This window comes from Tursiops truncatus, chromosome 5 (assembly GCF_011762595.2).
Source record: "Tursiops truncatus isolate mTurTru1 chromosome 5, mTurTru1.mat.Y, whole genome shotgun sequence".
NCBI classification, from domain to species: domain Eukaryota; kingdom Metazoa; phylum Chordata; class Mammalia; order Artiodactyla; family Delphinidae; genus Tursiops; species Tursiops truncatus.
The window spans coordinates 63,910,176-63,924,330 of record NC_047038.1 but is presented as its reverse complement, the minus strand read 5'-3'; the positions used below and the strand labels follow the sequence as shown (position 1 = coordinate 63,924,330).

Here is a 14,155-nt window from a genome sequence, read left to right as displayed (position 1 = left end):
ATTCTTTTTAAACCTTTTAATAAATGCTCAAAGAAACCCAACAATTAACTAGGTGTTTATAAATTACCTAGCATAGTGTTAGATGCTATGAGAAATTTAACATGGACTAAGATCCATTCAGGTAGATAAAGTAGTACAGAAAATCAAAATATAGATAGTAAATGGCAATTTTTCTAGAGTGAAGGGTGTAGAATAGGTTTGAAGGAAAAAGTAAGCAAAATCAGTACATGGAAACAGAAGTAGAAAGTGACTATAAGATTACTCCTGATTTTTTTGTAGCACTTTTTTTCTTAAATACTTTAAAAAAATTTTTGACAAATATTTAAAGGCCTACTATTATTTGCCAGGCACTGAGGCTCAGAGTTTAAGAAATTTACCCAATATCAAGTAAGTAGTTTACAACAGAAGATACAAACTCACACAATCTAATTTCAGATTCTGAGTGTACTTATTTAAGCATGAAAGAATAAGAAATCAACGATGTGAAAATGCTAACTCTATCATATCACCTTGAAATGAAATCTACTTCATCAGCTCTTACTTATGAGCTTTTGGAGGAGGAACAGGAGGAGGAGGAGGATTATACCTGACACATATATATGATAGTCATCTAGGTCAAAATTCTTTAACATTTAACAGATTAATTACTATGAACCAAGCTATGTTCTAGTACCTTGCAAAAATTAACTCATCAATATATGCTGTGATGAACTGGGAGATTGGGATTGACATTATACACTAATATGTATAAAATGGATAACTAATAAGAACCCACTGTATAAAAAAATAAAATTCAAAAAATATATATGCTCCAAATGTAAGCTATTTATGAAAAGAAGCTAAAAGAATTATCATGCTTCCACTTCTCTCCCTGTGACTTGTCTATACTATCTGTTCTTAATTCCTCACATATTCACTCACTAACTTACAAGCCATCTGAAAAAGCACTTCCATTCACTAATGACTTCAAAACACTTAAAACTAATGGAGACTTTCCACTCCTTGATCCTTTTTAATTCTTAAAATAACCTTACTGCTTTCAATGATATCTACTTCTTTCCATCCACAGAACACCATGTCTTTAAAGGAGACTATCATTCTTCACCTGGGTTACTGAACAGTTTTTGACTTTACTGCCTTCAGTTTTCTTCCCTCCAATCCATTCTCCACACTGAAACCAGAGAGCCCTTTAAAACAAACCTGATTCATGTCACTACTCTACTTAAGGCCCTTTAACAACTTCTCATTCCGTTTATGTAAGCCCACACTGTTAAACTGATTCTAGCCTCGCTCTCAAATCTCACATCTACCCTACATTCAATACAAGTGCTCAACAAGTCATATTTTTAAAAAAAAAAATTTTTTTTTTGGACTCAGGGTCTTCATACATTTCTTCTTTCAATAACACACCTTGATATCCTCTTCTCCTGGCTAACTCCTACTTATCATTTAAGTTTCAGCTTCCATAATCACTTCTTCCTGACCTGTCCTATAGCACCCTGTACTTTCTCCTGTGTCACAGTACTTGATCACACTTCTATCATCTCTTTCTTATTTGCCTGGTCTTCTCTAAAATGCATGGTGTCTATCCTGCTTAGTAGAGCATTCCAAGCATCTAAAGTGCCTCACACTGAATGAATGTGCAATAATATTTATTATATATATATATTTTTGGTTTGTTTGTTTTAATATTTTGGCGACGTCAAATAGCATGTGGCATCTTAGTTCCCCGACCAGGGATTGAACCGTGCCCCCTGCAGTGGAAATGCAGTCTTAACCACTGGACCACCAGGGAAGTCCCGAGGAAAACAGAATGTTAAATTACTACTGAAGATGTCAGAAGGTTTACAATTTAGGCAGATGATCTAAGGATGTGTGAATTGTTCTTGCTTTTTAAAGAAGAATCTTCAATACATGATTCTCTGAAGACTCTACATGAAAAACAAATATGCTTATATGCAGGATCAAGGAAATTATTAAACTATTTCTTTGTACTACAATCTACAGTTAGAAATAAATAACTTTGAATTTGCAGATAATCTAATAAAGAAATTAATTTTCAAGAGGCCACTCCATTATCTACCAGTACAGATGTAAGTAACTTCTATAAGTAGTTCTTTGTGTGGTTTTACACTCTTTTATCTATTCCTCTCTTTGTCATTCTTTATCATCAACTATCTCCTTTCTTAGATTTTTCACTTCTTTCTCAACTCTTAATATTACCAATGGTAACCACATATACCCCATCATTCTACGCTCAATTCATATCCATTGTATTCATCACATTCTCCCAGAGTACTACCATCCCCGACCTAAAGCAACAAAAATGTACAAAGAACTTGGAAGGGATGAGGTATAAAAGTAACAATACAAAGACATTTATTATGACCTACTTGAGTCATACTTGACTCAAATATGAGATGGTTTACAGTACTAAAATACTTATATGAATAACAATTCAAGTTTCCTTATTTTCACAAATGAAACTAATACTAGCACTGTCTGGGTAACTTGACAACACTCATTAGCTTTGAGGAGCACTCAAAGAATTTAGAAACAAAAATCTTAACACTATGTACACAGTGTTACCAGACTGAAATAAAGGAAGGGGACGATTCTTAGGGGACGATTCTTAGTTATTTATATTGGTACACCATCATCAGTAATCTTATCTCCTCCCACAGGATGCAGCCTATATTTATGCACTCTTTAGTTCAACAAATATTTTACCTTCCACCTCATGGTAGATGTGAGCTCTATTTCCATCAGGAATTTCCAGTTTCAAGTTTGGAACTCAAGGAAGTTACAATATTAAACCTGCTTTAACTAACTTATTGTACAAAAGAAAATGCTATTTTATTTTAAATATGCATGTGCAGAAGGGAAGACTCATTGAAGGCTATTAGCATCAGTATTTATACTCAATTTCATATATAAAAGTACTTATAACACAAAGGAAAAAGAGGAAAATTCACAACCTAATCTCCAATAGTAAGTTCGACAAATCACTGAGCTAGAGTTTTCCTAATTTAATGGGGTTTTCATTCGTAGAATATTATTACAACTTACTTAAAAATAAAGTATGTGGCCAACAAACACATGAAAGAATGCTCAACATCATTAATCATTAGAGAAATGCAAATCAAAACTACAATGAGATATCATCTCACACCAGTCAGAATGGCCATCATCAAAAAATCTAGAACAATAAATGCTGGAGAGGGTGTGGAGAAAAGGGAACACTCTTGCACTGCTGGTGGGAATGTGAATTGGTTCAGCCACTATGGAGAACAGTATGGAGGTTCCTTAAAAAACTACAAATAGAACTACCATATGACCCAGCAATCCCACTACTGGGCATATACCCTGAGAAAACCAAAATTCAAAAAGAGTCATGTACCAAAATGTTCATTGCAGCTCTATTTACAATAGCCCGGAGATGGAAACAACCTAAGTGCCCATCATCGGATGAATGGATAAAGAAGATGTGGCACATATATACAATGGAATATTACTCAGCCATAAAAAGAAACGAAACTGAGCTGTAATGAGGTGGATAGACCTAGAGTCTGTCATACAGAGTGAAGTAAGTCAGAAAGAAAAAGACAAATACCGTATGCTAACACATATATATGGAATTTAAGAAAAAAAAATGTTATGAAGAACCTAGGGGTAACACAGGAATAAAGATGCAGACCTACTGGAGAATGGACTTGAGGATATGGGGAGGGGGAAGGGTGAGCTGTGACAGGGCGAGAGAGAGTCATGGACATATACACACTAACAAACGTAGTAAGGTAGATAGCTAGTGGGAAGCAGCCGCATGGCACAGGGATATTGGCTCGGTGCTTTGTGACAGCCTGGAGGGGTGGGATAGGGAGGGTGGGAGGGAGGGAGATGCAAGAGGGAAGACATATGGGAACATATGTATATGTATAACTGATTCACTTTGTTATAAAGCAGAAACTAACACACCATTGTAAAGCAATTAAAAATAAATAAATAAATAAAGTATGTGGGCTTCCCTGGTGGTGCAGTGGTTAAGAATCTGCCTGCCAATGCAGGGGACATGGGTTCGAGCCCTGGTCCGGGAAGATCCCACATGCCGCGGAGCAACTAAGCCTGTGCACCACAACTACTGAGCCTGCGCTCTAGAGCCCGCGAGCCACAACTACTGAGCCCACGTGCCTAGAGTCCATGCTCTGCAACACGAGAAGCCACCACAATGAGAAACCCGTGCACCACAATGAAGAGTAGCCCCCACTCGCCACAACTAGAGAAAGTCCGCGTGCAGAAACAAAGACCCAATGAAGCCAAAAATAAATAAATAAAATAAAATAAATTTTAAAAATAAATAAAGTATGCATTGAATCAAACTTCTTCTATCCTATACTCAGCTGATTCAAAGATACATCTTCTCTGTTCAGAAGTAAACCTTCTGCTCTTCAGGTCAATAGTTTATTGCAGAGTAATAAAAAATACTCTGTAACCATGTTAAGATAAAACAATGTAAGTTTTCAACTGGGTGCAATTTTAGCTGCACAGTAGTGAGAACATGACAGTTAACGTCAATACTTTTACCTCAGAAGGCTTAAAATTAAACCTGAGGCTACATATTAAACATATGTGAACATAATTATGCAAGACATTTACACAAATATTCCCCACTCTTTCCATCATTATCTACCAGTCAAAATTCAAATCTAATATAGTAAATATCTAGAACATATTTATCAACATTAATTAGCATCTACTCCAAAAGCTTACGGCCATAAATGGGAGGAGTACCATATTTAAAAGAATACTAAATTCCAAGTATAACTAACTGGTAGAAGCCAGAGGGAGACAAATGTGGGTTGACTGAAGGAAGACCTTTCTAAATCTTGAAGTTACTTCAACATGGTATGGCTGGAATTAAGACAGTAGTGGCCTGAAGAGCAACATGAACTAGTAGCAAAAACATCAGACAGACCTCAGTTCTTATGTTTTTAGTCCATTTTTCTTGCTTTTCTGAAAAAGGTGGGAGGAGGAAGTGTTAATACAATAGTGATTTCAAAGATTAAATGAAATAATGTATCAAGTGCCTAAGACAGAACCAGAACTATGCAATCACTTTTGACTTACATTTACAGACTACAGAGGGAAATAAACACTTTTATTGAGACAATAATTTGCCCCCATTTAAAGTGCACAATTTCATGGTGGTTAGTACATTCACAGTTGTGCAACCATCACCAAAATCTAATTTTTGACCATTTCAACACCTCAAAAAGAAACTACAGGGACTTCCCCGGGGGTCCAGTGGTTAAGACTCCACACTCCCAATGCAGGGAGCCCAGGTTTGACCCCCGGTCAGGGAACTAGATCCTGCAAGCCGCAACTAACACCCGGCGCAGCAAAATAATTATTTATTTATTTAAAAAACAACAACAACAACTGGGCTTCCCTGGTGGCGCAGTGGTTAAGAATCCACCTGCCAATGCAGGGGGCACAGGTTTGAGCCCTGGTCCGGGAAGATCCCACATGTCGTGGAGCAACTAAGCCTGTGCGCCACAGCTACTGAGCCCGTGTGCTAGAACTACTGAAGCCCACGCACCTAGAGCCCGTGCTCCACAACAAAAGAAGACACCGCAATGAGAAGCCCGCGCACCACAATGAAAAGTAGCCCCCGCTCACTGCAACTACAGAAAGCCTGCTCACAGCAACGAAGATCCAACACAGCGAAAAAATGAATAAATTAATTAAAAATAAAATTAAATTAAAATAACGAATTGTATTTCTATAAACTGTAAATAAACAATTTGAAAATGAATTAATTTTAAAAAAAAGAAACTACGTAACCAACAGCAGTCACTCCCCATTCCTCCACACTCCTCCAGCCCTAGGCAACCACCAGTCTACTTTTTTTTCACTGTGATTTGCCTCTTCTAATGTTCATATAAATGAAATCATACAATGTGTGGCTTTTTGTGCCTGGCTTTTTCATTTAGCGTGATGTTTTGAAAGTTCATCTATTTTGTAGCACATATCAGCACTTTTATCACTTTTATAACCAAATGTGGTATGGATATACCACATTTAATTTTTCCATTCAGTTGATGGACATTTAGAGCACTTCCATTTTTTGGCAGTTATGAATAGTGCTGGTATGAACATTTGTGTGCAAGTTGTGTGGACACGTTTTCATTTCTATTGAGTAGATATCTAGAAGTAGAACTGCTATGTGTTGTATGAAAGGAGAGAAGGTTAGCACTGCCCTCGACAAGGATGGAAGAAGCTCTCGGGCCTGACAACATGCATATGGTTAAGGCACTGACACCTACTTTGTGGCATCTAACCATTTTTTTTTCAATAAAAAATAAATTTAAAAAAGAAATAAGTGTTGTAGAAGTAGAACTGCTAGGTCATAAGGTAACTCTACGTTTACCATTTTGACCAAAATATTTTTCAAAGCCAGCTCCAACACTTTACATTCCTACCAGTAACGTATGAGAATTTCAAATTAAAGAGGAAATTTAAGCATCAATGCTACTGTATTTTACAACGTTGCAGAGGGAAGCCAACAGACTACTTCAAGAAGGTCCTCTTAGGGTGGTAGTCACTGGTTAATGCTAGCTAATATTTACAGCATGCTTAGTCTGAGCAGGCACTGTTCTAAGTATTGTATTTCACTGAATCTCAGGTACCATCAATTATTCAATACACCATTATTTTATGTACCTTGAGAAAGAAAAAAACTCTGCCAATTAAGTTATAACATCTCATCCACTGAAAGATATATCCTGATTTCAGAGATGTTAAAAATATGAAAAAATATTTCATAGAATTATTGAAGTATTGTTTTTTAAATGGACTACTCTTTTAATCTTCATAATCCTTTCAAAGGATTTTACAAATGAGGAAACACACAGTGGTTAGATAGCTTGCCTAAAATCAAGAAGCCAGTTAAATGCCAAAAGTAAGATTTGAACTGTGGTTGATTATTTTTGTTCTTGGTGGAGTCATATTGACCGTTTCAGAGATTTTGCCCTTATTCCTTCCTCATTAGAAACAAGAAGTAGAGCACAGTGGGCCTTACAGGATCTAGTTTCTATTTAACCTCTAAGCCTCAGTTCCCTCATTCATTAAGACTGTTATGAAGACTTTCAGGAAAGGCATATAAAATTCCTAGCACAAAACAAGTGACAACTGCTACTATCATTATTTAATAGTAAAAATATAGTGGTTGAGAGCAGTCTCTCTTGAGATCTTTTCTTTCTTCCCTCATTTCCATTAAAATTTTTTTAGGCTTTGAGGTCATCCTTATCTCGAAACATTTTAAAATCCTCTTTTCTTAAATTTACAGTATTCTATAATTAAAGTAACCTCAAGTCACTACTCATTCTAATGATCACACTGACAACCAAGATTACCTAGTGGAGGGTAACTAGGGTAAGGATGAAAATTAAGTCACAAATGTAAGATGAAAGCTTAATAGTGGTCATCTCCAAGTGGTCATACTGGAAAAAAAAAAATGTTCTTTTAATTCTTCACTATTCAAATTTCTACAACAGGGGCTTCCCTAGTGGTGCAGTGGTTAAGAATCCGCCTGCCAATGCAGGGGACACAGGTTCAAGCCCTGGTCCGGGAAGATCCCACATGCCGCGGAGCACCTAAGCCTGTGCACCACAACTACTGAGCCTGCGCTCTGGGGCCCACGAGCCACAACTACTGAAGCCCGTGCACCCAGAGCCCATGCTCCACAACAAAAGAAGCCACCACAGTGGGAAGCCCATGCACCACAACAAAGGGTAACCCTGCTTGCCGCAAGTAGAGAAAGCCCACGCGCAGCAACAAAGACCCAACACAGCCAAAAATAAAATAAATAAATTTATTAAAAAAAAAAAATTTCTACAACAAACACAAACTACTTTTACAAAAGGCAAAAAAAAAAAAAAAAAATCAACCAGGCTTAAAAGGTAGAAACAACCAAAATGTCCATCGATGGTTAAAGGGATAAACAAAATGTGGTGGGTATGTACAAGGGAATACTATTAAGCCTTAAAAAGGAATGGCATTCTGCCACAACTTATAATATGGATGAACCTTAAAGATATTATACTAAGTGAAATGAGCCAGGTACAGAAGGACAAAAATCGTATGATTCCACTTAAATGAGGTACCTAGGGTAGGAAAAATTCATAGAGAAAAAATATAACAGTGGTTACCAGCATGGAATATCAGGGAGTTATTGTTCAGTAGGGAAGATGAAAATGTTCTGGAAATGGATGGTGGTGATACACAGAAAACAATGTGAATGTGCTTAAGTGCCACTAGACTGCACACTTAAAAATGGTTAAAATAGTAAATTTTATGTTATGTATACTTTACCACAATTTGAAAACATCAACCAGGCTTATCAGAAAATAGATATACATAAACAACAGGATAACAGGCACCTCAAACTGGTAGGTGACTCAACTTCACCCTGGAACTTCCACTGCTGTGTCTATATTCTTAAATGGGGCACAACCAGTAGGCTGAATGAATGAATTCTGGAACATTTTCTGAGTGACTACTATCATATGCTCAAGGGACACTATACTTTCAGGAGCCATAGAAAATACAAAGGTGTATTAAGCCGTGGTCTTTGACCTCAGGAGCACAAAAGCTAGTGAAAGATACATATCCCCAAATAATACAATACATTAATTGGTACTGTAATTGTGGTGGTACTATATAAATTACATAAAATGCTATTGGGAGTAGAGGGAGAAACATTTTGACAGGCACAGCGTAATGGAGAAAGTGATACTTTACCTAGACCTCAAAAGAAAAGTAGAATTTTAAATGACAGGGACAATGGTTCAAGTGAAAATGACAGGGAAGTGTGAAAGAATAAGCATTAACCTACAAACAGCAAATAATCTAGGCTGGAGAAAAAGAAACTCATATTGTGGGTGAGGGCAGCAGAAGATTAGGATGGAAAAAAAGACTAAGGTCAGGTTACAGGAGCTTTTAAATGCCCAGCTAAGGAGTTCAGACTATTAACAAGGAAAGAAAAGAAACATGATCAAAACTGCACTTTAGGAAGATTTATAGAACAACAGTGCAAAGAATGAATAGTATGGCAAAGATGAAAGGGTGATCAAATAATAGGCAAAACAGGCGCAGTAATAAAGCTGAATGCCTAAACTAAAATGGTGATGATAGCAAAAGTAAAGACATAAAGGAAGCAATTCAGTCAAAAAATAAGTTTAGGTTAGTTCCCCTTGTTATACACAATCCTAGATTATTGTTTCCTCTTTTAACATTCATCACAGTTGCAATGATTTGTTCATTTTTCCCCCCACTAGAACACGAGCTCCATGAAAGCAAGGACAGCAGTGTAAGTCTTACTTATTGCTATATTGGCACAAAGTACTCAAATAATTGTTGAATAAAGTCAGAGTACTCTCTTCCCTAAAAAATATACTTCTCTGAGGCAAATAAGGACTTGTATAAGGATTCTCTAAATTTGGGAACACTGTAAGTTTTTCCAGACCCAGAATTTAAGCCGTTGTCAGATATACATCCTATTCCTGTCTAAAACCATTACTAGCTGCCTCTGAGTAAGCTTACTTTCCATTCTAATTCCAGAAGCAAACCATCTGTCATTACCTGACATCTTGTCCATGCTAAATTTACACAGTAAACAACTAAAAAATTTGTAATTTTAATAAACACTAAAGTACATATTAATTAAAGGAGCCAAGAAAAAGTTCATGCACAAAAATAGGCTTACAATACCTTAGGGGGATTAAATGGATATGTTTCTGGTATTTTAATCTCTAGTTGATATCTTCCTCCTAAAAAATGGGGAAAACAGAAAGTTAACAGTGCTGCTCACCTCAAATATGTAAAGCCAAATATAGTGATAGAACTTTTCAAAACATATACTATTTTATAGTCAATTACAACAGATTCATTTTAAAGCTGAAACCCAAAAAGGAAATAAACAAAAGCACTAGTTTTTAATTTAAAGGTTATTTAAAGCATACAGAATACCCATTTTAAACTGATATTAGTTTATCAGTGAATAATTGGAGAGATGGATGAATACATTAAATCCACAGACGATCCAATGCCAAAGACTTCACTGGAACAATTACGTAGCACAGGTTCCATCTCTTTTTGTTTCCTTTAGTCCACACTGATAAGTGTTGCTAAATAACAGGAAAAAATGGAAAGAAAAAAGGAAAAAAAGAAAGAAGATAGGGAAGTATAAAGGCATAGGTGGTACAAAGAAAAAGGATACACAGATTACGCCAAAAACTGAAAAATCTACTTCTAGCTGGTTCTCTCAAATGCAAAAATGTCCCAAAGTTTTAATCTGGGACATTAAATTAAATGCCAACACTTCTTGTTAAAATTTAAAAAACAAAATTCAATAGTAAGACAAGAGGCAGGAATAAAGACAAAAACCTAGTCTCTTCCTGTAAATGGGTATACAAAGAGACTGTTCTAACCAGTAACATATAAACAGTAGGCAACATTCCATTTTGGTCTGAAGTTATCTTGAGCAACTAGCAGCTAAATAAGTATTTTTTTTTTTAAGTTTATCTAGCTTCCCATAACTAGGATATTAAAGGGGGAGGATAACTGCTTCTCAGGAAACTCTGAAGGGGGAATCTTGCACTGGATGGCAGACTGGATTTGAATCCTAACTCTACGGAACCTTCCAATTCTAAGATTTTATGATCCATTACCAAAGAATATTTATCATTCCAAAATACAGCAAATAAAACTGAGCTAGTGAAATATTTATATATGAAACTATGCCTGGGATTTGCTTCAAAATAATCAAGGGATGAATTACATCAAAGACTGGCCATGAAATGATAGTTATTAAAGCTGGCTGATGAGTGCCTGGAGGTTTTTACCTTCTGTATATATCTGAAATTTTCCATAATAAAAAGTAATAAAACAAAAACAGTAATTGTGCTCTAGGCATGCTACTGACTTCAAAATTCCGTACACTCAATTCTCAGTATATCCTGCCACTTCCTTCATTGTTAGAACAGATGAATGTGGATCTAAGAAAAAAACAAAAGAGCAATTCACTTGGTACCACTTTCTTCAAGCCCTTTTGGTGCCAATTCTTCTTTTCTTGCTTATTCCTTTTAATAGAATCCCATACTGACTAATGCACAAGTTGAACTAGATGCCTGAAGCACACAGAATACAGCAGCAGTGAAATATAAAGGAAAGAAGTAAAAAAAAAAAGAAACAAAAAAAGACAGGTAAGAGAAGAGTACCTCAAGAAATTTTTGTGTATACAGAGATAACTGTTTATATTCAGAGTTATAAATGCTAGCTTCAAATATAGGTATAATAAATTTAGCCTGAGTAATGTGTACATTCTTCTTTTTCATTCCTATGAATCTTACTTTTTTCATTAAATTCCAAATTACTGTCTCTATAACCTTTCATATAAAGTTTTTCCTTCTTGAATGTCCAAAACAATCTCTTAGGAGCAGTGTGAGAGCCCTGAAATACTATATAAATAATGCTGGACCCTAGAGTCCCCCAAATCCTATTTCTACTCCATATGCTATTGGTATGCTCTGTCTTGCATTATTTGACAACTTCAATATATAATCAATACAGCATTAACCACAGCATTATTTGATATATATCAGAGTAACACAACTAAGGGAGCTTTATGATAACTACATTATTATTATCATAACAGTTTTCACTATAAAACATTTACTTCTTGAAGAACAGCTTTTACTACTACACATTTATAATCTTTAAATGGGGAAGGGATGAATTTTTCAAAAAATACCAAGAATGATTCCATAAATTTAAAACAACTCTTAGGTACAAAGCCTCAAGAACTAAATTGTTCCTCTGCCACTGAGCCGTTAAGGCAAAAGAAGAAAATATGTACAATACGGTCATTTTAACTCAATCTGATTACTTTTAACACTACATAAAATAGCTACCTGATTTCTTAATGATGTTATTAACAATTTAACATTCCACATGTAAACTTTTGCCCTGGCTATTGAGATAAAACAACAACAACAAAAACCTTCAAAAAAAAATCCCTCAAAATTTAGCAAGAGTCCTGAGATAAATATTAGCAAAATATTTTACCCCTGTTCGTATTTCAAAAAAAGTATCTAAGTTTATGCCCTCAAATGTGCTTTTCTTAAACAAAATGAACAACTTCAATAGTTTTATGATAAAAAGAATACAATTTAAGTTTATCTACTTCAAATATATACCTAAGAAGCATATTAAAACTAATCTTATCAAACATTAATGTCTCATTTAGTGGCAGCAGCAGACATAAGCACTTAAAAATGACCAAACTTGTTTCTAACTAATGAATGTGGTATAGTTATAATTTAATCATCCTACAAATAAGTATTGTCCAATTTTTTAAAAATTCATGTACCTTTATTAAGGGTTGCTAAGAAGGTAATAAACATTCTGCCTAGTTCAGGAGATCTCTTGTTTATAAATATCAATTTACTGGAAGAGCTCCATGGTGATAATGCTACTGCCCTAATATCTTTCAAAAATACATCTAAACAACCTAAAAAGTAATTCAAGAATATTTATAATGTATGCCTTCAAGAAGAAGCTTGTATATCATTACAAACAATATCTGCTATTAAGGACGAACTTGATTTTTATAAGATAACTAAAGATCTCTTCTCCATCTAACAACTGTCAAAAGGACTAAATGAATAGCATCCATGAAAGCATCCAGATGAGGCCTGGCATACAGGAGGCACTCATAAAACAATATACAAAATTAAATAAGTCTAGCAATGGCTCATATGAACTATAAAACAGAAAATAAAATATTGTCATTTAAGATTTGGTAGAATGTGCTAAAGACATTCTAGGGTCTTTAAAACTTTGAATGAAAAGAGAAACACAGTCTAGAACGTTGAATTTTTCTGAAAAATTTTGGGTAACTGTTCATTACAGAATTGTAGAACCACTACATTCAAAGGAGACATAACCACCACTTCCAATATTCAATCAATCCTGATTTATTCAAGAGCAGAAAGTGATTAGAAACACAGGCTTTGGAGTCAATGGCTATTAGGACTCAAATCCCAGCTGTGCTGCTTAGATGTCTTAGCCAAGTTACTTAACTTTCCTGAGCTTAAGTTTCTTTATCTATGAAACAGTGATAACCGTACTTACCTCTTAAGATTGGTTATAAGGAGTGAATGAGAAAGTACACGTAAACCTCTAACAAGTAAGAACTCAATAAGTGCTACTACTACAAATTCCGTGACATGATTTCCATTAAACAAATATTTGAATGCTTATTATATGCAAGAATCTTGGTAATGCTATATAATCCAAATTTACAGTAACACTCACTACTGAAGATCTGCCTAATGAGGAAATAAAAAGCTATAAAGCTTCTTTCTGTATCTTACCACCCAATTCCATGGTCTAAAGTAGCTATAGACTTAGTTTGTAAACACAGAGTTCAGCAAAACTGTCTCCTTTCTATATGTCTTGAAACGATCACTCAAAGCTTTCCTGAATAAAGAAAATTAAATATTTGGAATACAGCCTGTATGAAGACATATGAGTAAATTACATGCTAAATGACAAACAGGGGAGAGAAGCTTTTCTTTAAAAATTAACATAAGTCAGAAATTTAAGGCAAGGTTTGTTTACAGATACCATATGAAGGGTAACTGAGAGTCCATATAAGTTAAAGTCTTAACATGCTATTTGTTTTATACTGTTAGATTCTAACATAATATAACCTGTAACTTGGCTCTTTGGAAAAAGAAAAAAATTAGCTAAAATTCAGTAAGAAAAATCAGTCTAGATAAGTATCTAAATTTATTATTTAAAAACTGCTGTATATATCCTTAAGCCAAATGAAGTTACCTTTCACGTAGTTTATAAATGCTTGAGATTATTCTGATTTAATGTTTCGGACAAGTTCTAATATGCACAATATTTTGATACAGAAAAAAGTACTTGCCTTCATATGGTGTGTCTGGAGGTCCTGCTATTTCTCCTCTTAATTCTGTAAAATTCTCATCTACAAGATCTACTTTAATTTGATTTTTGCTCGTCTTAAAAATAAACAGAAAATAAATGTTAGTTATATCAGCAAGAAAAAGGCCTATTTTTATTGAAG

The 14,155-nt window shown here is 35.0% G+C and overlaps 1 protein-coding gene and 1 non-coding gene across 4 annotated transcripts in view; one reads left to right on the top strand and one right to left on the bottom strand.

Annotated features, from left to right (window-relative positions):
• The window catches only part of UBE2K (ubiquitin conjugating enzyme E2 K), an 81,241-nt gene that overhangs the window by 26,038 nt on the left and 41,048 nt on the right, over positions 1-14,155 (bottom strand). For 2 of the 3 annotated variants that reach the window (XM_033856948.2, XM_033856950.2), the window contains 2 exons: positions 13,997-14,090; positions 9,769-9,827 (listed from right to left, as the gene is read on the bottom strand). In XM_033856948.2, coding sequence (XP_033712839.1) covers positions 9,769-9,827; positions 13,997-14,090 — 153 coding nt within the window. The remainder of the gene's footprint in view (positions 1-9,768; positions 9,828-13,996; positions 14,091-14,155) is intronic. The other variant, XM_073805167.1, reaches the window with a different exon arrangement.
• Positions 6,224-6,349, top strand: LOC117312495 (U6atac minor spliceosomal RNA). Its single transcript, XR_004526822.1, has one exon. It is a non-coding gene; the product is annotated as a U6atac minor spliceosomal RNA (small nuclear RNA).